The sequence below is a fragment of the Fusarium tjaetaba genome, assembly GCF_013396195.1.
Source record: "Fusarium tjaetaba strain NRRL 66243 chromosome Unknown NRRL66243_c0000091, whole genome shotgun sequence".
Taxonomy (NCBI): Eukaryota; Fungi; Ascomycota; class Sordariomycetes; order Hypocreales; family Nectriaceae; genus Fusarium; species Fusarium tjaetaba.
Window position 1 is genome coordinate 367,214 of NW_023501287.1, and position 25,737 is coordinate 392,950.

The 25,737-nt window shown below is 47.5% G+C and overlaps 11 protein-coding genes across 11 annotated transcripts; 6 read left to right on the plus strand and 5 right to left on the minus strand.

Annotated features, from left to right (window-relative positions):
• Positions 1-2,298: 2,298 nt before the first annotated feature.
• FTJAE_4885 (KP4 killer toxin) lies at positions 2,299-2,697 on the minus strand (the record flags this gene model as incomplete). The annotated part of the gene is made up of 1 exon (XM_037351334.1): positions 2,299-2,697. The coding sequence occupies one exon, from the start codon at positions 2,695-2,697 to the stop codon at positions 2,299-2,301; it is 399 nt and encodes a 132-aa protein (XP_037208142.1).
• Positions 2,698-3,640: 943 nt separating this feature from the next.
• FTJAE_4886 (uncharacterized protein) lies at positions 3,641-5,235 on the plus strand (the record flags this gene model as incomplete). Its single annotated transcript, XM_037351335.1, has 2 exons — positions 3,641-3,906; positions 4,032-5,235. The coding sequence occupies 2 exons, from the start codon at positions 3,641-3,643 to the stop codon at positions 5,233-5,235; spliced, it is 1,470 nt and encodes a 489-aa protein (XP_037208143.1).
• Positions 5,236-5,969: 734 nt separating this feature from the next.
• FTJAE_4887 (acyl transferase carnitine dehydratase) lies at positions 5,970-7,700 on the plus strand (the record flags this gene model as incomplete). Its single annotated transcript, XM_037351336.1, has 1 exon — positions 5,970-7,700. The coding sequence occupies one exon, from the start codon at positions 5,970-5,972 to the stop codon at positions 7,698-7,700; it is 1,731 nt and encodes a 576-aa protein (XP_037208144.1).
• Positions 7,701-8,202: 502 nt separating this feature from the next.
• Positions 8,203-9,168, plus strand: FTJAE_4888 (peptidase A1; the record flags this gene model as incomplete). Its single annotated transcript, XM_037351337.1, has 1 exon — positions 8,203-9,168. One exon carries the CDS (start codon positions 8,203-8,205, stop codon positions 9,166-9,168), a length of 966 nt encoding a protein of 321 aa, XP_037208145.1.
• Positions 9,169-9,272: 104 nt separating this feature from the next.
• Positions 9,273-11,004, minus strand: FTJAE_4889 (aminopeptidase Y precursor vacuolar; the record flags this gene model as incomplete). Its single annotated transcript, XM_037351338.1, has 6 exons — positions 9,273-9,455; positions 9,505-9,594; positions 9,643-10,031; positions 10,078-10,129; positions 10,178-10,841; positions 10,892-11,004. 6 exons carry the CDS (start codon positions 11,002-11,004, stop codon positions 9,273-9,275), a joined length of 1,491 nt encoding a protein of 496 aa, XP_037208146.1.
• A 910-nt stretch (positions 11,005-11,914) lies between these two features.
• On the plus strand, positions 11,915-12,643 carry FTJAE_4890 (uncharacterized protein; the record flags this gene model as incomplete). Its single annotated transcript, XM_037351340.1, has 1 exon — positions 11,915-12,643. One exon carries the CDS (start codon positions 11,915-11,917, stop codon positions 12,641-12,643), a length of 729 nt encoding a protein of 242 aa, XP_037208147.1.
• A 529-nt stretch (positions 12,644-13,172) lies between these two features.
• Positions 13,173-16,211, plus strand: FTJAE_4891 (ankyrin-2; the record flags this gene model as incomplete). The annotated part of the gene is made up of 3 exons (XM_037351341.1): positions 13,173-13,833; positions 14,456-15,041; positions 15,089-16,211. The coding sequence occupies 3 exons, from the start codon at positions 13,173-13,175 to the stop codon at positions 16,209-16,211; spliced, it is 2,370 nt and encodes a 789-aa protein (XP_037208148.1).
• Positions 16,212-16,939: 728 nt separating this feature from the next.
• FTJAE_4892 (sdr family) lies at positions 16,940-18,300 on the minus strand (the record flags this gene model as incomplete). The annotated part of the gene is made up of 4 exons (XM_037351342.1): positions 16,940-17,122; positions 17,250-17,961; positions 18,098-18,235; positions 18,296-18,300. 4 exons carry the CDS (start codon positions 18,298-18,300, stop codon positions 16,940-16,942), a joined length of 1,038 nt encoding a protein of 345 aa, XP_037208149.1.
• A 1,940-nt stretch (positions 18,301-20,240) lies between these two features.
• FTJAE_4893 (SRPK2 bound unphosphorylated) lies at positions 20,241-21,543 on the minus strand (the record flags this gene model as incomplete). Its single annotated transcript, XM_037351343.1, has 3 exons — positions 20,241-20,971; positions 21,057-21,456; positions 21,499-21,543. The coding sequence occupies 3 exons, from the start codon at positions 21,541-21,543 to the stop codon at positions 20,241-20,243; spliced, it is 1,176 nt and encodes a 391-aa protein (XP_037208150.1).
• Positions 21,544-23,000: 1,457 nt separating this feature from the next.
• FTJAE_4894 (uncharacterized protein) lies at positions 23,001-23,378 on the minus strand (the record flags this gene model as incomplete). The annotated part of the gene is made up of 1 exon (XM_037351344.1): positions 23,001-23,378. The coding sequence occupies one exon, from the start codon at positions 23,376-23,378 to the stop codon at positions 23,001-23,003; it is 378 nt and encodes a 125-aa protein (XP_037208151.1).
• Positions 23,379-24,573: 1,195 nt separating this feature from the next.
• On the plus strand, positions 24,574-25,095 carry FTJAE_4895 (serine threonine kinase; the record flags this gene model as incomplete). The annotated part of the gene is made up of 1 exon (XM_037351345.1): positions 24,574-25,095. One exon carries the CDS (start codon positions 24,574-24,576, stop codon positions 25,093-25,095), a length of 522 nt encoding a protein of 173 aa, XP_037208152.1.
• Between the last annotated feature and the right edge of the window lie 642 nt (positions 25,096-25,737).

Here is a 25,737-nt window from a genome sequence, read left to right on the forward strand (position 1 = left end):
AGCGGGAGACGCTACATTATGTGCCCAATACCTTCTCTAATGCACGCGCTGCGCAGGAGACATAGTTGGAAAGCTACTTAGCGGAGTAATACCTTGCGGCGTGATGCGAAGGAGGGTATACTAATCTTGAGGGAAATCGAGGATATGTCAGACCCATTGGAGATCAACATGGGGTAGAGGCTCTACGATCCGGAAATGGATACCTGTTCCTCAAAGACAGAGACAAGGTCAGCTTCTTCCGGAATGCTATGGAATCAAAACCCGAGTCTTTTGTATTTTGGTGTGTTATGGGGATGACTGCCGATTATAAGGTTAAACTTTAGCTGTGGACACAGTTGATGAATGAGAACATGATCGTATTTTGGTGTATGGTGCAAGGTAAAAAGGATTACCAGCCTGGAGCGTCCTCATAACCCAACTAGTGCCGAAGGCTTCTAGTATGTATGCAAACACTGAAGACGTTTGCTTTTTATGTCCATCGATAAAGAAACCAGAAAAGCCAGCCGTCTGTGAAAAGGAGCTAGTGTCTTGCTTGGTGTGAGAGAACTGCAGATGGACCCTGAGAATAAATGGTATAGGCCATCAGGTGGAGGCTGTTATCCGTGACAGGAGCAACATAGGATGGTTCACAAAGGAGGCTAGGTGACCTGCCTTTCAGGGCTGTGGCTGTGAATTCTCGGCGCTGGCGAGGCCATGATATGAACCTTGCAACAGACATCCAACACGGTCAAGTTTCCGTCACTTGTTATCAAGTTCATCCTCTTCCTAAAAAAGCTTCTCCAAGTCTGATACATTGCCCCTGCCCTGGACGAAAGTAGAATACTCATCACTATGTTAGTTCGTAGATAACTCGGCTGTCTCCGCGTTAGTAGGCCCTTCCAGAGGCAGTAGCTTCGGTGCTGCTGGTAAGAGGATCGGATCGTGAGAGTTACGTTGTAGTATAATGGACTCTAGAAAAGAAGTACGATAATGTCAGGCTGTGTGCTTCCAACGTCATGAGTTAATTTCACGACCAAAGCAGCCACATCAGCTCGAATCCGAGTCTTCTTTGACTTTCAGTCTATTTCCGCTAATAAATAATAAATATCAAGACATTTTAGTGCCCCCCCTGGTTCACATGATGTCACAACAGCAAAAAAGTTCGCAAATCACGAGGTGTAACTACTAATCCACCCTCAACGCAGAACGAAGAGGAATTCTACTCGGAGTTTGCTCCAAGTGCAAGGGTCCGCACCTGCATTGTCCCCTCACCCAGGTTGGACTGGATTCGAACCAGCAATATTCGAGCGTGTTGGGGGACACTGCTCGATGTGTTTCCATTTACACGAATGTTGCAGAAGGAGAGAAAGAGTATGCGGGAGTGAAACGTTTGGAACAAATACCAATTACTAGTAGTGAGAGCAGCACGTGCTCAGATTGCATCATCAAAGCCGGGATTGAAAAGTGGGCAACCCAAATGCAGAGAGATTCGAACATGCGCATCACAGAATAGTAAGGAAAATAAAAAAAAAAGGCCGTAGCGGTAGCTCTAACCATAAGGCTAAAGAACCACATCGAGTCGTGTCCCCCAACACGAAAGGGATTGCGCCCAATGTCTATTATCTAGCTTTACAGTGTATGTATCATGCTGCTGCCTGGTATAATTAAGTTTCTTTGACGGAGCTTATTCTGGTGATGAGTCATGAGGTTAACAAGGATCGGGTCTTTGGCCTGAAGCTTTGAGGTTATTCAGCAATGGACATACATAGACAATGAAAACTGGAGCCTTGAACTCTCTGCTGTTGCCAAATGCAATCCCACCAAAGGACTTACGGTCTCTCAGTATGACAGCCCTCCATTTGATCAGCCTGTCCGGTATACGAACAACCTGTCCTATCTTATCCGCCCAGTGCCGACTCAACGGGTTGCCAGTACAAAACGATGTGGAGATTTCATTTTAGGCAAGCGTATATCTACTGGACACAGATACTAATTCTCTAGTAGTGTTGTCATCTTTACTAACCATACTGATGGTATTAAACGCCCATTTACTTACGGACGAGAAACACTGTTCGCAGATATCTGATTGCCATGATTATATAGCTTCGAGGGGTTTCAGAGCTGTGGGTATTTATGCTGGAAAACCTTTACTTATTTTCTATGAAAGATAGAATAGCCTAGGTAGCTAAACCAAGAAAGAATCGAAGGATGATTTGTCAAATCCATGGACTTGATGAAGAACGTGTCCTCAGAAGCACGGGCGGCGAGGTGCATTCCAAGAGCCAATGCCAAGGACAGTTGCTTTCGCACGCCCAGCATCTAACAGAGCCCGTTGCAGTTAGTCTTCGAGACGTAGTTGACAGTGAGCATTCCGTGGGACTTGATATCGTTGTCGCTAGGGTAGAACGCAGGGACACTGCCGCACTTGGCACATCCATGGTTGACCAGCTCCTGGAGCAGCTTCTTGATGTCCTTGCCAGGAAGGCCACCAGTGTTCTGGAGGAAAGCACAGAACCCGGTCTTGTCGAGAGCCTGCCAGCAAGCGATGTGCTGGCCGTTGTAGTACCACTTGTTGTCGTTCAGGTCCTGGGCGGTTCGGAGGAGGCCGGTCAGCTTGAAACCGGCGTTGGCGCAGTTGCTGCTGCCGTGGCAGTTGATACCCTCGGCAGAGACACCAAGAGCAAGGACAGTAGAAGCAATGAGAGTAGTGAAATGCATTCTGGATCGGATTTGTTAGTAGGGGATAGCTCAAGTTGACAGTAACTCTTACTCGAAATTGGCTCCTAGCGAGTTGTGATGGATTTGGTGGATTGGGATGGGCTTTGAAGCTTTTGTGAGATGATTGAGAGTGTTGTGAGTTGAGAAGCTGGATTCTTGGTAAGGGATATCACTTTATTTATACATAATTCCCTCTCTCACTAGCCCTCTGAGTTGTCTATACACATGTAAAGAGAAATATGCCATGAATACTACCCTCGGCATGTCTCTCAGAGATCTTCACCAAAAGTCACAGCAGATGTCGTAGATCCCAATCCTGCGGCAAAAGTGCTTTGGATCATCACAGGCATGAGGCTATCGTATGCTCCATGTATGGTTCGGCCGCCAACTGGATATGGGTTTTCTCGGCTATTCCTCTTTTGGAACAAGTTTGTAATGCTTCATAAGCCGCAGACATATTATAAAGCTCGTATATGTGATATTTAATTACGTATCTGCAGTGCTGCAGCTGTTCATCTCAGCAAAGACCATCAATGTCTTCTGTCGTTTCTAGAAGGTCAAAATTATATGCTTTATGTTGGGCGCCGATCCTCACGCCTTGCCAAGCCGGAAAACTTCTATTACTCTTTTTTTAGTTATTGGACAAAATCCACCACTGTAAATGACCGAGTTCATATCATTCTCCAATACTTTACATATCCTATATTCACATTTCATAAACGTATCCATAGCGCATTCGGGAGTATTAACGAGACCAAGTCTTATCCAATTGCGGTGACCTAAGGCTATACTTCTTGGTTGGCTGGAGCCTAGCACAGTGGGTCAATCCTCGATCTCATGAAGTGGCGTGAGACAAAGTTCCACGGTGTCGAGAACATCAGCTCGGACACAGCTGCATCTGCATTATCACATTCTGGAACCAGAAATATCTTCGTATTCGACAATGGAGACGGCACATCAAAGTGACCTTCCTCTTCCGCCAGAGATCGTCACATTGATATGTTCCAACTTGCCGAAACCCGACCTCCTTCGCTCGAGATTGGCTACTCAAAGGTTGCACGACGCAGCGACTCCATTCGCTTTCCAGGCCTTTCATCTTAGAGCTTATGGGACCGTCGTCACAGATTTTACCTGCATTGCAGCATCAGCCCATCTTCGTAGCTATGTTAAGGAAATCACCATTGACACGAATATTGGCCCAGGTTATGAGTACGCCTCAACGAGTGCTATGAATTCCCCAGCGGCTTCTTCAACGCCCTTCCTTCCCTCCGCTACTTTTCAAAGCTCACAAACCTGCACTTGAGGTTCAGTGAATATTGCGGAGATAACTGTAGGGAATTTGAATGGGCATGGATCGAAGAAGACTGGTCGTTTCGATATAGAATCCTTGATACTGTCTCTCACTGCGTCGTGGGAATGTGGACACATGCTAAACAGGTCGAGATAGATGAGAGGGCGAGTCTTCCTGATTTCGAAGTGAGATACCTAGATGATGACCCAGAATTCGTCGGCGGGTGTAAGGAGGACCTTCAAGAGCTCACGATTTCCAACTTGGCCGACTATCACGATCCCAATCTGGATTCTTCAAAGGCCTGGCAGCAACTACTCCGCCTCCCGCACTTGCATGATTTAAAACTCCTGGTTACTACAGAGTATCATAGGTCGCAAACCCAGATTTGCTTTCCTCAAGAGAGACACGAATTCTTCCAGAAGCTACCCTCCACTTGGCTATCGCCAAGTTTGGGGGATCATCTTGGAACTCTGTCTCTCTATTACACAGAGTACTGGGGCTGGTTCCCGAGAATGAATCTCTATGAAATTGGGACGTTGCCTCAGCTTAAGGTGCTAGCTCTCGGGCATTTCGCCGTCACTGATAAAAGACAAACGGACTGGATCGCAGGTATCGGAAAGAGAAATGGAAGTGGGGCCCTAGAGGAACTATACCTGGACGATTGTCCTATTTTATTCGAAGCCCGTCAACACGGCCCCTTGACCAATGACGGATACCCAGATCCGCGCGTTGTCCTTGAGGACAATTATGCTACTTCTGTAACTAAGGAGTACGGCATCAGATGGCATAATGTTCTTAAAACTTGGAGAGGCCGCATGAAAGGCCTTAGGAAGTTCATCATGGGCCATGGCGATTGGTCGTCTCAGTGGCCGAGTATCAAAGCATTAATAGAGCACGAAGGTCTTGCCCATCTCAGCTGTGATGAGATTAGGCGAAGGGTTAGTGAGAATGTTCACAGAAACTTCTGCAAACCTGCAGGCGTGGAGGTCAGCAACACCAAGAACCCAGTATTGGCTCAGAGATACCTGCATGGTGCGGGATTGCTGCAACGAAGGATAAGACGGATGCAGTATATCAAGTATGATATCGGCATGTGCGGGCCTTGGGACAATCCATATCGGACCTGGGGACGGCATCAACCAGACGATGGTTGGGCACCAGAGAAGGAAACGGTCGAAATCGACGATGCGGTGTACGAGCTACTCATGACAACTATTCGGGACAGGATAACAGGGGACGAGAAATAGCATAATGGAGAATGAGACTTGGTTCATGTTCTGACGGTAGGATCTGGTTTCAGTAACCATCACTACTGTCATTTAAGCCCAATAGATAGACTTAAAATAGCTTCGTTCCGCGTCTCCATCGTGCTTTGGTATTTGATCCCATCAACGACACGCATCGGCACTTGATTCACTCCTAGGAATAAACTTCCGATCGGATAATCCAATCTCCATGCGGTTATCTCATCGATTTCTTCTTTTTCACCTTCTAGAAAATTTCGAGATCTCTTCTCGTGCGGAAGTGTCCGCGTTTCTCCACTCCATTATTCCGTCTCTGCGTTATCGTGGAGAAGATACGACAAATCAGCTTCTCGTCCCTGAAGACGTCGTTTCTCGTGGCGGTTTTTTGAGCCTCATGTTGCATTTGCGTGGAGATGCAATTCCACTTATCTTTTCTATGTCCGAATTCCGCTCGCGCTCGCGTCCAAACTTGCCGACTTGAAGTTCTGTGGATCGGCCTTATTATGGAGATGGCGAAGATGCATGATTCTTGTGGAGTTGAAATTTGGGATCTCTGGTGGTTGAAGATTTGTGACCGAGAACTCGTAATTACACCGACTTTAACATCACTCTGAACTACTAAAAGCCAAGCATCCGACAATAGTCCAAGCTATCTCACCAATCCACATCTTGACCTTTCATTCTGGCTTGTTCTACCTCTTCACTTATCACTCTTGGCTACACGCAACCATTCCAACATGTCACAAGAACCCAGAATCTTTGATGTATACGGTCCTGGTACTCATAGTGACCGCACATTTGTCCCCGTTCCCCAAGACACGCAACGCATCTTCCGGCTCATCGCCTCTCAAACACCCGGCTTCACCCAAGATGAATCCACCCTTTCAAAAGTCAGATTCACTGGCGACGAGTTCCCAGTCATCTCCGGTCCTATCAAGGCAGTCTCGGTAGCTGCCGCTCTCCACGCCATGGCTGGTGTAGTAGCTGATGAGATCCTTACTCTTCGACGTCTCGAGGACAAAGAGCGAAGAGTGACTGTCAATATTACCCATGCCGGCCTTTGGTTTGGCAACGTCGCTACTGCATATGTTGATGGTAAACATGTCCTCACTTTGGCTAAGTCTGGAGAGCTGAAGAAGCTTTTACCAGATTGGGAACGAGGATGGGTAGATACACCTCTCAAATATCGCACCACGGGGCTTTATCCTACCTCTGATCCTGGCGTTTGGTATTCACTCCACGGCTCCATGGACGCAGAGCCAGTCCTCAAGTCTATCGGCGTTGACCCATCTGAGGCCATCACCTCCAACGAAGAAGCAGCCGCGCACATTGCAAAGTTTACAAGCAAGCTCTCGCCGGAGAAGCTTGAGTTCAAGAACCTTTTCAACGGCAATTGCGGCAGTATCTGCTTCACACCCAAACAATGGAACGAAAGCGAGATGGGCAAATCACTCGCTTCTCATCCTCTTATAAACGTCAAGGCTCAACCTCAAGCTATCCCTACACCTCCTGTTGCATTCCCTCCTGTTGATCCAACCGATAAGCGCCCATTGACTGATATTAAAGTCGTTGAGATGACTCGCGTTATCGCTGGTCCTCAAATCGGCACGATACTTTCCAGCTTCGGCGCCAACGTTATCCGGGTCAATCCTCCTCACTTGCCCGATATCAACATTCTGCAACTCACTCTCAATGCTGGAAAACGCACTATCGCTATTGATCTGCGGAAGGCTGAGGATGCCGCTATCATCAAGTCTCTTATCGCCGATGCAGATGTATTCATCCAAGGATTCCGTATGAACAAGATGCCTAAATTTGGCCTTGGATTAAATGACATTCTCAAGATGGCTGGAGAGCGGGGTCGTGGTATTGTTCACGTCTCGGAGAACTGCTACGGCCCTGATGGCTATTATGCGGAGCGGCCCGGTTGGCAACAGATCGCTGATGCGGCTGCTGGATCCGCATATGTGACTGGCCGCTCTCTCAACCTCCCCGACAACGAAGCTGTTCTACCTTCACTACCTATCAGCGACATGACCACCGGCGCTCTCGGTGCAGTAGGTACTCTTCTCGCCCTTCGCGATCGCGCCACCAAGGGCGGAAGCTACGCTGTACACGCATCTCTCGTCGCCGTCAACGCGTTCGCCCTTCGATCCGACGTCGGCCTCTACTCACCCGAAACAGTCGCCGAGTGTGCGAAGCGCTTCCAATGGGCAGAGATGAGAGGATCACATCATGTTCTTGATCTTCTAATGACGGTTTGGGATGGCTGGAAGAGAGTCCTTGGTAAAGAGTTGTCGGAAGATGGGGGACTGTATCAGAGCTTTGAGACGAGCGCTTTCGATGGAAAGAAACTGAGCATCCTAAAGCCGGTCGTCAGTTTGAGCGATGACGAGGTGACGCCGCGATGGAAGACGCCCAGTGTTCCTTATGCTTATGAGAAGGCTGAGGGCATCAAGTTCCAGTAAAGGATTGGTCACAGATTGTAGAAGAGCCGAAGGATAGAAATACCCAAAGAAAGAACACAAATACTTTTCACCGAGAATATATACGAGTCTTAATTTGGTTGCAGGATACAGCAGTGAATTACTGTTGTGAGAGGATGAAAGAAGTCTGACAGAGGCATGACAAAGGCTTACGACTATTTTAGCGTCGGGTTTGAGGCGGGTACCTTCGAGGTCACTTCGTTACTTCAGTTAGGCCAACAGCTACTTGGAGCTACTTTAGACGAGGATCTAATCACCAACACCAGGTCTTTTTCGTATTTGAGATGGTTCGATTCGCGGTGAGTCACTTGCCGACTTCATCTTTATTTCATCTGACAGCGACAAAAGAAAATCACCAAGATTTTTATAGACATTAGTTCAATAAGTCGTCAAAACTGAGCCTCTTCGATCTATAGGCTCTTTTACCGTCTAGGTTTTGAGCTTTGATCCCATCGGATACACGAATCGACTTGTTCCAGCAGCAATGGAAGACATGACGGCTGCATCGACAAGAAGGATTGCTTACATACGCACCATCATCGACAAAGACAAAAAAAGAGAATATTACGAGAGCTGTTGGTCCAATCTCAGCATGTTTCTATGGTCATGGGTCGGCCAGAAAGTTCACAACGACCCTGCTGGAACTGGTGCTCCACGACTTCGCAGCTCACCTCCGCCTGGTCTCCGCCACCACTACATCATCGGTCATTCCAATCCTTTTGACGCTTTTGTTCTTCAATGGCTTCTGGATAACTCCAAGCCCGATAGTTGGAGGATGTCTCGCGATGACTTTGAGGTTTACCTTTCCGAGGCGCAGGTGAAGGACCCAGCAAACAAGGAACTTCTTCAAAAGCTTGAACAAGAGCGGGTGAAGGTCACTGTAGTCGACTCGTCCATGACAACCGAATTTGAGGTGGAAGACCTATGTGACGGAATGATGCTCGCAGAAAGCGATTACGTTCTCGAGACATATCTAGAAAGAGGTTCGAGCTGTTGGATAACAACAGACGTACTCTACCGCGACTCTCTTCGCCATGGCCATCCCCAACGCTACAACACTGAAGAACTCTCACAACGATATTACGATAACAGACTTAAGAACAAGATGGGCCATACCAGGCGATCATGTTCATACCCTCATGGCAAATCCGACGCTTGGAAACGCGATCATGAAGTAGACTGGAAGAATTATAAGTGCCCATCTTGTGGGAAGAGATGTAAACGTAGCAAAGGCTGTAAATTGACGGGCGAAGATTGGGCGAAGAGAAAGGATGTGGTAGCGTGGGATGAAGGAGTTGATACGTCGACGCCGAGACCGCCCGAGTTTGAAAGGGATTGGAGAATGTTGACGGCGGAGGACATATGTCACTATTGGGGCACTGATCCAATGGCTTACGAGAGATTTAGGAATTGGCAGTGGAGGTCTGTTGATACGTTCACGGGCGAGTGAGATCGTGCGTCGAACACCTTTGTAATACTTTCGTCTATCAACAAACTACAACTCATAACTCATCGCCTCATTTTCTCATCACCTCAACTTTTCCAGGGACATCTCTAGACCTCATGAATACCGCATCCCAAGTGTCGAATGCCCATCGCCTCAAGCTCGTCAATTTGAGCCAAATCGGGGCCGACGCTTCGCTCTTGGAGACCCTGCAACGAAGCGGCACTGGTCTTGGTCTTGGGGATGAGCTTTGTTCCTCTGTCGTCGAGGACAGCCAGAATGTGTGCAGCAGCCTATTCAAGTTAGTTTCGTAAGTAGTAAGGACATGAGCAGAAGGCCTACCTTGGCGTTGATGGTGAGAGTCTTGGAATCGGGATTGTCAATGGTGTCGCAAGCCTGGTGGTAGCAAGGATCCTGTGCAACAGCCGTGCCCTAATCCTTGGTCAGTTGCAAAAGCACGATCGAATGGGTAACACCTACAGTATGCAAGAATCCAAAAGGCTTGTTCAAGTTCTGCCAGAAAGGAGCATAGTCACTGCCATTGGTCAAAACAGCGGGCGTAACCTCAATACCCTGGCTCTCAAAGTACTCTGTGAAGATCTTCTCCGTGACCTCGGAGCCCTTGGGAGCCTTCGATCCATGAGAGCTTCCATCGGTGTCAGCAACACCGAAGAAACCCTTGGAAACCATGTCAAAGTTGAGATAGACGAGAAGGTCGTTGACGTCCTTGGCGGGGAGAGTAGAGGTATAGTGCTTGCTGCCGAGAAGGCCGTTTTCTTCAGCGCCCCACCATGCGAAACGGATCTTGTTCTTTGTCTTGTACTTTGAGAGGGCGAGGAAGAGTTCGAGAATGAGGGATGAGCCAGAGCCTAGATGTGTTAGTGGAGTCATGATGAAACGCGGCCGGTGACATACCATCGTCATTGATACCGGGACCAGCTTGAACGCTGTCAAGATGCGCACCGAGCTGGGAGATCATTAGTATAGTTATTGAACATTGAACTGGGTGACCAACCATGATGACATTACGAGGATCACCGCCCTTGGTCTCAGCAATAACGTTCTGCGTAATCCTCTCCTCAATAGTTTGCGTCTGTTGGAAATGCGCTGTGACAGTCTCGCCAGCCTCGATCCTCTCCTTGATCTTCTCGCCATCAACAAGGTTGATGAAGCCAGCTGGGACATGTTTCTTAGGATCGGGCTGGCTAAGAGAACCAGCGGTCACGTTCGTCGTAAGATCGTGGTAGATGATGACAGCGGACGCACCAGCCGCAGCAGCGGGAATCACTCTTCCAGCAAGAGTTCCGCCAGTGGGACAACGGAAGCGCTGCACGAGAACGATTTTACCCTTGACGTCAAGATCATCGTATGATGAAGCGTCGCAACCTGCTGCGCCTTCGGGACCGAGCGCGATCTCGGCGGTGATGCCTTCTTCAGAGGTTGAAGGGGAGTAGGTCAGGCCGTAGACGTAGACGGGCGTGTCGTCAACCTTGAGCTCAATTGAGTCTACAAAGGCGAAGAGCGCGGGGAAGTTTTGCTTCCAGACTTTGGCGTTCTTGACTTTGGAGATGCGCTTGAAGATGTAGTCTACCGAAGCGTCGTATCCGGGAAGACCGAAGGCTCTATTACCGCCGTTGGCAAAGGCAATGTCGTTGAACTTTTCGAGGTTCGACATGAGGCTGCATATTGTTAACACTTGGTTGCTGGTACGAGGACTGTTGGTGATCACTTCTTGGTCTTCATGTCAGCTTGGATCTTCTTAGACTCCAGCTTGTGTGTCTTGGCGAGGCCATGGCTGGGAGCCAGCGCCAACAATGTCGCGACACCAGTACTGAACTTCATGTTGACGATGTTTGCAATTCGAACTGGTCGTAACAACGAAAGCGGGGAGTCGCACAACACAAAGGCGGAGAGTCTCTATTTATACAGATAAACAAGTCACGCAATCAGAGGCAATCTCAATGCCAAGAGGCCAATCCATGGCGGGGAATCATGACGAACACAAGTTCACGGAAACAGTTTCGCTTCTGGAAGGTCATATCTAGCCAAGAAGCTGCTATGATGATCGCCAGCAGACTTGTCTAGCGGAGGCCTTATCGCTAGCGGTGACGGCTCCCAGGCACTTTTGCTTGCACCAACGAGCATCGAACTTTTACTGCACTAAAATGTGACCAAGCCCGATCGACGTTGCACCAAATGAGGGTCATCTTGGCAGAGAACGATAACCCCGCGAGACCAAGAATGCCGAGAGGCTTTCATTGGGCAATGGCGAGTTATTTCTTGAGGTTGCACGGTTTTGGAAGGTGGATGAGGAGCTTGGGGACAGGGATCATGAACCATACGAATAAGCTTAAGATGCAAAAGTTCCTAGTGCACGCTAGACGCGTTTGGGCGACGATTGAAGTGTCTCGGGCTTTGATGGCAGATGGATTGTTCAGATAGCATCACGTTCGTCCAACTACAATGACTTGTCTTCATGGCCTTTGAGTGGCGGGCTATCCTTTGTTCTCTGATGTTTGGGACATAATGCTCTTGTTCAGCACTCCAAAGCATTGCCCTTTGTCTGCACAAAGCCCTTTGACAATCTTAAGATATGATGTTGAACATGAGAACAGAACACCGCATTGCGCGAATGCGTCACTATTAGTATTTAAGAGCCTAGACTTCTAATTATTATGCTAATCCCGTTAACCCACCACAGAATTACCGGCCAAACAACAGCAAATCTAAAATTACAGCAACATTTTACGCCATGGACCGTAACAACTCGCTTATTGTGGACGTCGAGGCCGACAACGACTTCGATGTTCTGTCGTTTATTGAGTCTTATTCTGAAAGACATGAAATTGGTCATGAAATGAAGAATGAGGAATACCGTAAGCAGGAGGAAATGCGTACAAAGTCAGCCAACGATTTTGTCCGCAGAGAGGCTACTGATGAGAAAGGCCAGATCGCCACCGTCAACCCCCATCCTAATCTCTCGATTGCACACGATCTAGTGTCATTCCTCTTGAGCCGCAAAGCTGCAACTTCTTACCTCTTCAGGCGTCATCCGATCCCTTCAGGCACTGCCCCTCAGCCGTTCCCCCTCAACATATTCATGGGTAAATGGACATCATGGACAATTTTCGCGCTATCAAAGTCAAAGGACGTCCAGCCAGGTACTCGCCAATGCTGTCAGTTGATGAAGCCTGGCGATATTGAAGTCATCACGGTTTCAAATGACAAGTTCGTACAGCTGATGGGTCTTTTGACCGGAGATGAGCTGCTCATGATGTCAGCCTGGGAGATGCCCGATGCTTCGAGACATGTTAGTCCTCATCTTGATATCATGAAGCCAAACTTTGGTTTAGTGGAACAGCGTGGGGAGAGAGTCATTGCTTGGAGAGTTCACGGACTCGATACCTCGTACTACATGGATAGACTGGGATATCGCATTCCTAACATGGTTTGGCCGCTTCAAGAGGTTGGTAAGGTTTGATAATGCAATACCCACCTGGGTCTTAAAAGCAGACAACCTATTCATAGACATTACAATAGACAGAGATTAGAGCCTCAGGGCAAATACTTATAGATCACGATATACCTTTGAACCATAGACTTAGACCTTGAAATACAATGCACGTATATAAAAGCGACACATTATAAGGCATATACGTTAGAATATCGATACAACACTGTGCAGGCTGAGTGATTCTTTTGCCACAGTACAAGACTGTATGTCTTCAGTTCCCATTATTTAAGTGCTTTATCACTGCCATGGCACTAACTAATACCGACAAACCCGCGCAAGAACTTTAGTCTCTCTTTCGCGACTCCATACCGTCGATCCGTAGGACTTCACTTCATGCATTGCACACTCTCACGTCAGCAATTCTTGCTCAAAGCTGGTGAATAATTAATTCCACTAACGTGGTGATTTCTAATCGCATGCATTATGTATTGTTCGGAGGCCCAATAAATATGATAGAGCCCTCTGAAATGAGAAGTACCGTTCAAATAACCTCATCATGTTCATCTATCAGATTGGAGCTATTGTTTTTCTTGCTGCCCTTTTCCATGGCAACTGTGAAGCTAACACTAACGAACTGTCATATCCGACGCGAAAAGTCGCTGGTATAACAGTCATCAACACGCCAATCGTTCAAGATGCTGAAGCATTTGCGCTGGAGCATAGTACATACCCCATTTACAAGCACGTCATGCGGTCGTGGCTCTACGGAGTCCTCATGATCAATTCCAACGAAACCCTCAGTGACAGAGTCGACCTAGAAGTTCACGCTGTCGCTACCCTCTTGCACGACCTTGACTGGGACGCGACAGAAGCGTCGCCCATCATCAGCACTGACCGTCGGTTCGAAGTAGATGGAGCTTTCGCAGCGCGTGAGTTCATACAAGAGCATCAAGATGGAAAGTTTTGGTATGAGAGGAATGTCCAGCTGGTATGGGATGCGATCGCGCTGCATACAGAAAGGTCTATATCATATTTCAAAGAACTTGATGTGCAGGTTGTATCAAAAGGCATCACAATGGACTTTTCGGGGCCAGCTTACGATGTTTCGGGAGAGGACTATGCTGTAATTGCCAAGGCCTTTCCGAAAAGCGATCTCAAAGACAGTGTCAATGACACTATCATCTGGCTTTGTGACACGAAGCCTCTGACAACATATGGTGAGTAATTCTGCTGCCTATTGCGTGGCCTCTACTGATTATGTGTTCTACAGACACTTGGATGCAACCTTTTGGGGAGAGATACGTGGACAAATATGACCCGAAGGGCAAACAGAGAATTGATTTGATATTCCAGAATCTTACGACTGGGGAATAAATTAGTTTTAGTTGATGCCTGGAACAGGCTCCCTTTTTGTTTGTAATACGAACATGTTTCAGAACTAGCGAGTGGGGATGATGATTGTACGACGCAGCCAATCCTTGAGGACCGGCTGTGAATTTCTCCGCTAAGCCACGATCAATCGAACAAGGTAACATCAGATAAATACCTAGCCCTGAGTTATTAAACATTTAACCGTTTATACATACTTGCATGACATATTTCATAATGCAACTGAGTGACCGGAAGACCCTGCTTCGAAGGTTAAATCCGGGTGATCAATCAGCCACTCAACAGCGACTTCTCAATGATGCGCGTATTCCCGGGGTCGCGAAGTGGTGTTTCGACCATGAGACGACAAATGATTGGCTGAGCGGGAATCACGGTCGCGTGCTTTGGCTCCATGGACCAGGTATCTCACTAACTTCTATTGCTGCTTTGTGCACGGCTAACGACTATTAGGCGCAACGGGCAAGACTTTTATTACCTCAAACCTCGTGAGCCATATTCTTGATGACGAGATCCGACCAAGCACCGGAGCCGCCGTGTACCATTTTGGTCGGCATGAGCTGCAGTTCAACCTCGCTGATTACAACCTTGCGCTGCGCTCAATCACTAGACAGTTGGTATCACAGCTTCCGGAGAAATCTACGCTACTAGCCCAAATTCTGGAGACCATTGAAGATGGCTTGGGAGATGCTGAAAGTACCGTGGCTATACTGCAGATGCTGGCATCTGCGTTCTGTAGGATTGTCATCATCCTCGACGGAGTCGACTCCTCAAATGAGGCTGGCTTGCGTGAACTGATGAAAATTCTGCTGAACGAAAAGACACAATTCCAATTAATGTTGACCAGTCGGGTTCCGCCCTCACACGCGCTTTCTGACGCATTTAGTATCAACACGATCACAGCACGCGCTACCAACGAGGATTTGAGTCGATACCACGCGAGAGCTATTGATGAGGCGCCTGTCACTACAGAGGTGCTGGATGATTCCCGTACCAGCCAGTTTTCATATCAGAAGCTTATGGACATGGCTGACGGCCGGTAAGCCTCGCTGTGTATCTATGATGGCATCCGCTAAAACCTACTAGGTTTCTCCCTATTATACCAACTTGGTTCAGCAATATCGCATCGCAACCGAACACGAATTTTCTCAGCCTGGTAGAGTCCTGGTCACCAAAGTCCAGTTTGAATGTCCCCCAAACCTTTTGCAAAGCTCTAGTCAACGAAATCCGAGCCTCAAAATATTCAGAGCTGACTCTCTGCTCGCTTTACTATCTGGTATATGGCGAAGAAAACGGATACACCTTTACCCCATCAATGCTATGGGAGGCTCTCATCGCCTGGGGTATCAGAGATGAAGACAACACAGTGTTCACTCTCGCACAAATCTCCAACGCCTGCGTCGACTTTGCCTTTATCGACTCTAAAACCAAGATTATGAAGTTGCGGTCACCATTGTTGTTAGACTACTTGCGGAATGAAGTCTTTGACGACAAATACCATGCGCGACACATCAGAGCGACATTTCTGTACTTGACAAGAGGCGATCACGAAGGCGCGTGCAGGTCATCTCAAGAGCTCAAAGAGAGATTGAAGGCACATCCGTTTCTCTGCTATGCCGCCAGAACTCTTGCACCAAGTCTCGCAGCTTTACCGTCGCTGCCTTACGACGGAGATTTCTTAAAAATGACAACCTCACATAGATCGGTAGACTCTTACCTCCAAGCTGCCGAAGCATGGCCGTACATTGATGAAGAGAGCTATGATGAGTTTGAAGCTGAGGAGGAGAGATGGCGGTGTTATACACGAGGATATACTCCCCTTCACCTCGCTGCTCACTTTGGAGCCAGGGAGACACTGATCCAGTTGCTTGTTGATCGCGGTGATAACATTGAGGCTCAAGCGGCGAATGGCCAAACAGCGTTGCATATCGCAGCTGAAATCGGAGATTCGTCACATACAGTCAAGCGGCTGTTGGAATGCGGGGCCAATGTCGCTGCAGTCGATGAAGATGGACTCACACCTTTGGCTCATGCCATTGTATATGGATGCTTGGAATCAGTCAGACTGCTCATCAGTCACGGGGCAGATATCAATGCCCTAGAAGAGGAGGATTTATTAGAATGCTCGCGCGAGAAACCCGATATTGCGGAGTTTCTAGTGGGGTTTGGGGTTGAGATGCCAGTGGAAGAGTCAGAGCCAGAAGAATAAATGAGAAAATGCCATCAATTGAACGCTGTACAATGATAAAAAGAGATTCATTTCGAACGTTTTGCCTCGAAGTTCAGAATAGCTAAACGGCAAAAAACATACAACACCGGGGATTCGCTGGTCGTCACCGACCCAACTANNTCTACGAGCTTTGGTCGTATGTACCAACTGATTATTAGTTGTAGCTTATATCGAGCAGCAGCAGCTACATCCTTCAGTCTTGCCAATTAATGGCGGCAATTTGATTTGCAACACGGCTTTGTTGATCGGGGAGGAGCTTGGCCGGACAGGCCCAACCCCCCATTGATCCCAGCAATATCCGTAAAGTCAACAATGAGTTACTAAACTGGGATATGAACGTAACAGTGTTAATTAATCCTTGCCATTTGTATTCTCGAATTACTATGTATTTTGTTCCCAGTGTTGACATGGCGCCGAATTGTTGCCGTGCCTCCTCCTGACTTACGCCGAGATGTCGGGCAATAGGATAGTTCTAAGATCTGAAATAGAGATTTCAGGATACTGCTAGAGAGTGCATATGTTAAATTTTCTAGCACATGGGGGCTTACAATACTTCTATACTGCGGATTCGAGCTCGGGCTGATACACTAGGTTCTCTCTAACGCAGGAACTAGCAAACTATTCCATGGAGCGGTTACTCGTTCATTCTCTTTTAAAGAGATCCTCAAGAACTCTTCTCTGATAACATAACTCGCTCCGGCTTGGCACTACCCTTCGGTACGCTCCTTGCTTTCTACCGTCTGGGGCGGGGCCGTAGCCTTTTCCTGACTCAGACATATCGGTTTGGTATCATGACCACTGACTGGACCTTGTACTGGCTCAGATCCATTACATACAGAAGATTCCTGCTTGAGACTCGGGACTCCAACACTAGAGTCAGGTGGCTCGGCCTATAATATTTGTTAGCCAAAGTTCTTTCATTCTATATCTTGTGGTCCTGAGGATCCTCGACGACATGTTCCTACGCCATAGCTAGATCCACTCTGGGCCCAACACCTCACTGTTCTTCTTACTTACGCTTTCCGCACTCTTAGTGCTAGCTATTTGATTCTTTTTCTTGTTCCTCTTCTTCTTCTGCCTAACTGACAACTGTATAGCTTGCACAGCTGGCGGTGTAATTCCTGTGAAGAAGACTTCGTCGAAATCCAGATAGTCTTTCAGGTATTTCAGATGGCTGAACAATTGATCTTGTCGGATGCTAAGGAGCAATGAAATACGAAGATCTGCATCCCTCTGCAAGATTGCATCCCAGTTTCCGACGGGTCCACGCAACTTCTTCGGGTTGGAGAAGTTTTGTTTGATAAAATCCGTATAAAACTGTCTTAATTTTAAAGCCGCAGACGTATTCGCAAATACAAACTCCACATCCTGGCATGTCACCGAAAACTCCATGTGCTGTTTATACAGACGGCCCATAGCGTGGTTCTTGAACTCATTGCAGAGGAGCTTGTCGCCAAGAATCCAACATCGTGCATGAATATTCGAAGATGACGGTAGTTGGAAGTCATCATAAGTTCCATAGTATAGCCATTCCACAAAAAGGCCGAATGCTACAGCGTCATCATCCGGGAGGTTGATATGCGATTTGGGAAAGAACTCGGAACTCGAGGACATTGTTTTCAGGTAAGGGGAATGGCGTGAGATCAATGCGACGGGCAGTGACGACATATTGGCTGCCCTCGCCTCGTCAGTCGAGCCAACTGAGATGCAAGTACTGGGCCCACGGAGTCTGTCAACGTTAGTTTCGTTTCATTGATAAGTTGGCGGCGGACAAACAGGTCCGAGGGGGTACATGAGGCACGCTGTATCGGTCGGTGAGAGGGTTCGCAGAGACATTCGTGCCCGTTTGGTTGGAATACGCCAACCTATATTCCTCAAAACTGAAGCCGCTGTTATCTGGTTGCATATTGAAGCTAATGTAGTTAAGAAGCCCCTCATTGTCTGATCCCTTTTCTTGGTATGGGTGGTCTAGCTTCTGTGCCATGTTTGGGACAGAAATTGGGCTATTAATCAGTGTCAATGATGCTTTCTAGGAGGGATTATCTTCAATATGACAAATGTACCTCATTGTAAAGTCCAGAGCAAAGTATGCAAGAGAATATTGCTACGATGGATTTTGTGTTCAGAGACCAAAAAGTGAGATCTTCCCTTCTCTCTTGGCAAGCTATCGTGTCTGCTTGGAAAGGCCTGTTGATTAGCATCAGGGATATACAGACTGGTAACCCAATACGACAACTGTTCAAAGAATTTTTACAGTAATAATTTGCTTTAAAATAGAGTCGTCCACTAAAATAGTAAGGGGGCTGTTCAATAGCAGGTGGCCAATAGGGTGACGCGAGGCGGAGAAGACTGGGGCTGTGCTACCCTGTAAGATACATGCATGAACTGGTAATTGTCTTACTTCTTGAATTCTAGAAACTCACAGGTGGTTGCAGTCTTATTGCAATACTGTATTACTTCAATTGAGAAAAGTGTTATACTCTGCGCTAATAACTAAGAAACTTATTATAAGTTCGCATCTATTCCCGGGCCGTTCGGGCATGTAACATCCTGGATAAGTAGTAACTTAGCACGATGCTCCGTTATGAGCAACTAGCCTAACAATCTCATCGTAGGTGAAGTCACATGTGAATGAATTCCAAGTCGTTGAGACTGACTTGTATATACAGTTTATCTATTCTATAAAACAACATTCAATCCATAGCTATTTACCCACTATCGTCCCTTATAAAATTACATCCATCTATTTCTCGTTGCCTCATCCATGTACTTTACTCACGATAACCGGATGTATAATAAAACAAACCCTGAACTCCTTCAACGTCATACGCCTACTCCATGTATCCAGAGCCAGAAGGCTCATCGATTCCTTCTTCATGTCTTATGCAGATTATCGTCAGGAGCGTTTCTTGGTCGCGGAGACTTTTTAACTCACCGTTTATAGTGCCTTTCTAGTAGATCCTTGCGATGGAAACGTCTTTGACATACCGGGCATTCGAACTGGGGCTCTTGGTGTGAAGACTGATGTCGCCTATCAGGTTGTGAGCATACTGTCTTCGTCTCGAGTGTAAGTGTTTGAAGTTATACCTCAAATGCTCAGCTCGAGTGTAGACCTTGCTTGGTTAGCAGATAATCTACCTCTGGTATAGATCAACGTACTTTTTGACATTCGGAACACACGTGAACTGGCTTTCCCTTCTTCGCCTTTGAGACTTTGCCAGTCGGCGTGCTCTGAAAATCGTCTTCGTAATTATCCATTGAAACTAACGTAGAGAGCTTGTAAAACGAACGAACTAAAAACATGCAAAACACGAGGAACTAAAAAGGACCGAATGTGGCTGCGATGAATTGCCACCAGATATCCGAACGCCAACGCATACATATTTAAGAGACGGAACTCCCATGGCTTCCGTGAAAAGAGCTGACTTCTCCGGCGGGCTTCGTAAGTCCTGTCTAACATGAGCCACTCGCTGAGTAGTCAGAACGAGGCTTGCTCCGTGGCGTGGACGAATCCCAGCTCCTCAATCCGTCGATCACAAAAATAGACTCGGACTCTGGCCAATCGCCTTCTCACAACGCCTCACAACCCTTGTGACGAATGCGAATTCTCAGCCTTGAACAGGGGTTCGTGTGGGGGCTTGCTGACATCATCGCTTCGGGGGGCGCGGAAGAGATTCAAATGCCGGGGATGACGTGGAGTCCGAATATAACTGATTAGATAAGATAAATGGCCTGAATTGGTTTGGAATCAACTGATACTTTTCTTATTTTGAGGGACTTCGGAATGCGTGGATGTTGACGGAGGTGTCCGAGGATCCCGTGGTGGCTGGGTTTATCGACATATGCCAAGGTGATAAGAGTCACAACGTTTCACCGCCCCAAAGCCTGTACAACGCTTCGGACAATGCCAATTCACCGATCCTCAACTGACCAGATAGGCTTATTAATCCTTTCCCTGGTCATTTTCTAACGGAAGCATATACCTCAGGTAGACAGAGTTTCAGGCTCTTACGACTTCTTGTTATTGTTGTAGGCTGGCAAAGCCCAATCCTTCACCCATCTCGATTCCAAAATTTGCTGCGCCTTAGGTCGATTTTCAGGCTTCCATGCAAGCATTCGTCTTAGTAAGTCCAATAGCGCATCCGCCTCCTCTGAGTTGAGGGTTTCCATACCCTCCGACTTCCTCGGCTCTTGTATCCATTGGGTGAATCGCCTGTCCCATGACCAGATATCCCGCTCGTTACTGGGCGCCTGACCTTTACTATCAAACCATTTTGAGCGCTTATCCCATTTATCCCACCATTCAGGTGGTGCAATTCCCTGCAGGTGAACTTGTTGCGCAGTGATGTCGTCCTGGGGAGCGATGATGCCATCAATCAGGGAGCGATGGGCAAACAACTCAAATATCAGACAGCTGAGGCTCCATATGTCTGATTCTAAGGTGAGGGGCTTTGTTGGCTCGAAATAAGACTCGGGAGGACGGACAACAAGGGGCGCATTGGATTCGCATTTTGTCTTGTCGGCTGGCCGGAAGGCGACACCAAATTCACTCAGTAAGAGTTTGGCATCGCACAGGGAGATATAGTCACTCGGTAAACCAAGCCAGACAGGGAGAAGAGCATGAGAAGGTACGCCAGCTGGTAATGGTTCTATAGACCCGTCTAGTCGGACAATTGGCTCTAGTATTGGAGCACCGAACTTTTCGTACAGCTGGTCGATTGACAAGTTGTTGAGCGAGGCTGGAAGTCGTAGTAATAGGTTGCCCAAGTGGAGATCTTGCGATAGACTTTAGTAAATGGTTAGTTGAAGGCATCAGAAACTAACCTCCATGGGCATATCCGCGCGAATGAACATGGGCCACAGCCTTTATAGCTTGAACAGCTAGGGACCGGGCCGCGTCGAGTTGAAAGAGGCCTGAGTCAGACGCATCTTTTGAATCTATGAGGCTACATCGTGCAGGTGTCGTGACAAGACATGGATGTGATCCGTTGGGCCCTTCAACAGTGAAACTGTCAAGAACCTGCGGGATCATGGTTTCATCTATATCCGCTACTGCGAGCTTCGAGAGAATATCGACTTCATCCTTATCTGCGTCTGAAGTTCCAACCTTCACTGCAAGGTAGGTGGATGAAGTTCGGTCGAGGGCAAGCCAAGCGGTTGAAAATGTACCATGTCCAAGTTTGTGCACTATCTGGTAACGGCCATGATGCAGAGTATCGTTAATCTGAACAGGATGGTAGCCTCCAGGTCAATAATCTTCAAGTACCTCGACTTCTTCGATGTACTTATATCTGACACTTGGCGTAGACATAGCTTTGTGGGATGCGTTGGAATAAGGGCGATGAGTCGCAAAAGTATCAAACAAACGGAAGCGCGCCGTTAACACGCGTCGCGTATAGGGAAACAATGACAGGCGAAGCATGAGTAAGAGAATGTGAGTTCTGAATATGTGCAAGAAGATTGGAAGCTGCAGCCGACTTCGCTGTAGCAATTTGAGCCTTTGGGCGACGCGTGAAGCTGGTTGTGTGCATAAATATCGCGGAGTCTATCATGATTCCATGAGTGCACATACTTGTCAGTAATGGCAAACAACCAGGCTCCAGCTGATGCGCAAAAGATCTACTCACTAATCCCCTGATAAGTAGCGCTTATGGCCCTTCCTAGAGAACTAAGTTTAAAGCCTCACAGAACGTAATGACATGGAAGAATAAGGTTGTGAGATGAACATCGTTTGATCTAACACGTTAATGCAGCACTTGGTTAGGTGTCGGAGGTTATCTGTGTTTGCAGCCTATAGGCCGCCGTCATCCACAGGTGTCGGAGGAATTAGCAGCTCGCATGTTCCAAGACCGCTATAACGCCCTGTATGTTTGCCCCACCTTCCGTCAATCAACCGACAAAGGAAGGCAAAACTACGCATGTTGCTGAGCATAATTGAGTCATCCAAAACACCACAAAAATGAATTGTAAATAGCAAAAGAGAAACCCTTGAAGCTTCAAGGATAGTAATGCGTAATCAGGGAATCGAACCCTGGGCTCCCCGACACTGCTCGAATGGCAACGGAGAATTTTACCACTAAACCAATTACGCTATTGGATGTTGTTGACGACCGGTCAGCAATTGGAGCCCAGGCGTTTACAGCGAGGAGGACCATCACACGCAACTTCGACAGCCTCTCTAAAAGGTTGTTCTTGATATATCGTCTTCAGAGAACTATTATAGAGGGATGCTAACCGCATAGAAGGCACGAAGTCTTGATTCCTGAGAAGCAGCTCGTGGACGTCGAGTCAACTGGGCCTTAATCCGATGGCGTGTCCACGAATGGCACTTCAATAGACGGAGGTCCGCGAACGTCTTGTTGATTGGGGCAAAATTTGCTAAAAATGCCATGCTAGGCACGAGAAATATTGCCCCCACGATGACGACAAGCCTTCTGCCAACTTTCCTGCTCAGCCACCTGAATATGCTATGTATTATGGTTCTGTGGACGACGTTTTCGATTCTTGTTCTCGCCTTAGTGTGACGAGACTCACGACTACTGTTTCGACGGAGAGTAAGAGACAGACTCGTACAGTCATCGGCCTTCTACGAGACAGACGTACGCTGGGTAGCGTGGCAGGAAATTGCGGTTACAAAGTCTCTCACAATGTTGATTGTGACCAAATTGAAGTTACTATCATTACACTCGATCCATTCTTCGATTTCCAAGCTCCGCCTATCAAATGATGCATCACATAAAACCTCCAAACGACTCCAACTCTTCCAGCCTACTTCTGCGACTTGACACGGCAGAGAACCCATCCAAGGTAGATTGGCTTCTTGCTGACAACACCATTCTCCGCAGTGAGATCTTTGGTGAGAGGTTCAGTGCCGTACTGATCTTTGTACATCTGGCATCTGATCTGGTCCATCTTGGGGAGCTTGACGCCCTTCATAGTCGAGTACACGTTGACGAACTCCAGCTCTGTGAGCTTGTTGTTCTTCTGATGGGTGAGAACGCCGAGAGGGACGTTGAGAGGAAAGGTGCTGTCCTCTGGTTCGTTGACGGTTAGGATGGCGACGCCAACGTGAGGCTTTTCAGCAGGGATGGCGGTTACAGCGGTAGAGAAAGTGGCCAGGCCAGCGAGAAGAGTTGGAAAGTGCATGATGAATGAGACTTGTCTTGGTGATGATGTTCTTTGATGATGGATATGATGGAGTTGCTTTGTTGTATAATGCCATATTCTACCGGGAAACAAGACGGCTTTTTATACTTCATCCAGTGACGTATTTTAGCTAAACGAAAATTGCAGCATTATGCATCTTCTGTCAGGCAACGTAATAGTCGGCCAGTTCCCAATCCCTCCAAAGTAAGCAGCCTTCTGCCTTCGCTTCGAGGTTCTCCTTACTACGACCCTTGTCATTCTCCGCATTGCTCATTCAAGCTTCAACTTTCAAGCCAAACCCAACCGCATTTCCCTCGACAAAAGCCCCGCTTAGAACGGTCAATACTGGCTGAAACGAACAGTCTATACCGCGACACCCTTACGGCCATTGCTACTTTGGGGCAGACTTACACCAGCCATTCACGTTGGGAACGAAAACAAAAAGCTAAAGAGGAACTGTAATTAATGTGTTGCGTCACATAAAGTAAGCCGGCATTAGAGGGCGACGCCCGAATGCGAGGATCCTCGCATCAAGTAAGCTCAGTGGATAGAGATTTTATCCGGGGCATCGAGCCAGCATTTTCGAGCTGAACTGGATGACTGCATGAGGCTATGCACTGGCTGAAAATCCTATATCGTAATTCCCCAGAGACAAGGTGCATAAAATCCTCTCCGGCCGACCAATAAGTTTACGGTGCAAGTTGATGTCTCGTAATGGGGTAGCAATACGATGTTTACGAGATTACTACCTTATGCTTTCTATATTCACTGCACCTTTTTCCATGTCCACTCTGTTTCCTCTTTTCGAGTCTTGAGTGAACTGTTCGTCGCCTCATTGGCTCTCGCTTCTGATCACGTGTCAGCTTTCGACGAATCTTCGTTGCCTGCGATGTCGATCGTCACTCCACTTTGAACGTTGGGCGCGGAGAAATTCCAAGATGATCAGTTTCATATATCGCGCGCCTCAACTCCAGCCCAATATCTTGTTGATGACGGCGCAAACCGTGGATAGCGAAGCTGGTCATTGAAAGGACCTGGTCTGGCACCAGGATATCGAGTCTCAACTACCCCGCATCGTGTTCTGCCAAAGCCAATCGTGTTTCTTAGAGCTTTCAGGCTTCGGATGAACCCTTCAACTGGTTAGTCACCGCGCAGTATCGCAGTACTAGGAGACTGATAAGCGTAGTTGTTCGCCATGGTACAGCAAGTCGCTGTGGCATTGTATGATCGGGGTGACTACTCTCGCGGGGACAAGCGGCGAGTCTTTGGCTATGAGGCTTATCACTGGGGCATCATCATCATGCCCGATGGCCCCGAGGAACGCGACTATCACGCCTTCTCTGCTACCGATGTATCCGAGATCAATCCAGTTACTTTTCGAATGCACAACCCTACCATGACTTGGTGGCTCCGAGCTGAGGAAAATGTTAAGCCCGACGAAAACGTTAAACCACTTGGGTGTATCATTATCGGAGAAGTGCCAGCGGATGTCACGTTTGCTCAACTAGATGACCTGTTTCACTCGATATCTCTACCGGTAAAGAATACGCATCCGCAGCAGAGCTGTGTGACTTGGATAGTGTATGCCGTACAGGCCCTTCAGGAGCAAGGTTGGGTAACGCAGTTTGATCTCGATGAGTTCAAAGACCGGGTCGTCTCTTATGCTGACGAGAGGATGGAAGGGTCAAGCTCACAGGTCATATTCTATCAATCTTAGCAGTGTTTATATGTCTTTTTACGTTACCAGTATACCCTCTCACTCCAGACTTTACCAGCTGGCCATCATGTAGCCCATTTGAGTGAGATATGCGACTTACTGCTATACAGCGGAGGATATATAAGTCATGATGCATGTGTCTCAGATCAAATTTGGCTCAGTATTTGCAAAGCATTGACTCGTGCTGTGAATCAATGTTATTACATTGAATTGAGCACACTTTGTTTGGCTTACGTCGTTCGTAATTTCTCATTGATATTAAAACGGTTTCATAGAAAGTACCGCCAAAGTTTATGTATCCCCGAATCACGACGAAAGATTGACGACACGGTGGCTAGATATCTGAATTTGAAGTCCATCCTCCTATAATAACTGTACTTATGGCCTGCGATATCAATGACGGCGTTGGATTCGCTGTATGCTTGAGATCTCTAAGGAAGGCCGTCACTGAGAAAATAGGTAGAATAGTCTCTCTTTCAGTGACAATTCTGATAACGAGCATTATAAACCAAATGAAGACGGCAGCATCGAGGTAGGAGAGAGTGTGATTGTACTTTTCGAAGCGAATACGCGGCATGGGGTATAAAAACCAATCGGTCTGAGACTCGCCTGCCAACTCATCAGCAATATAGCTGGAGAGTA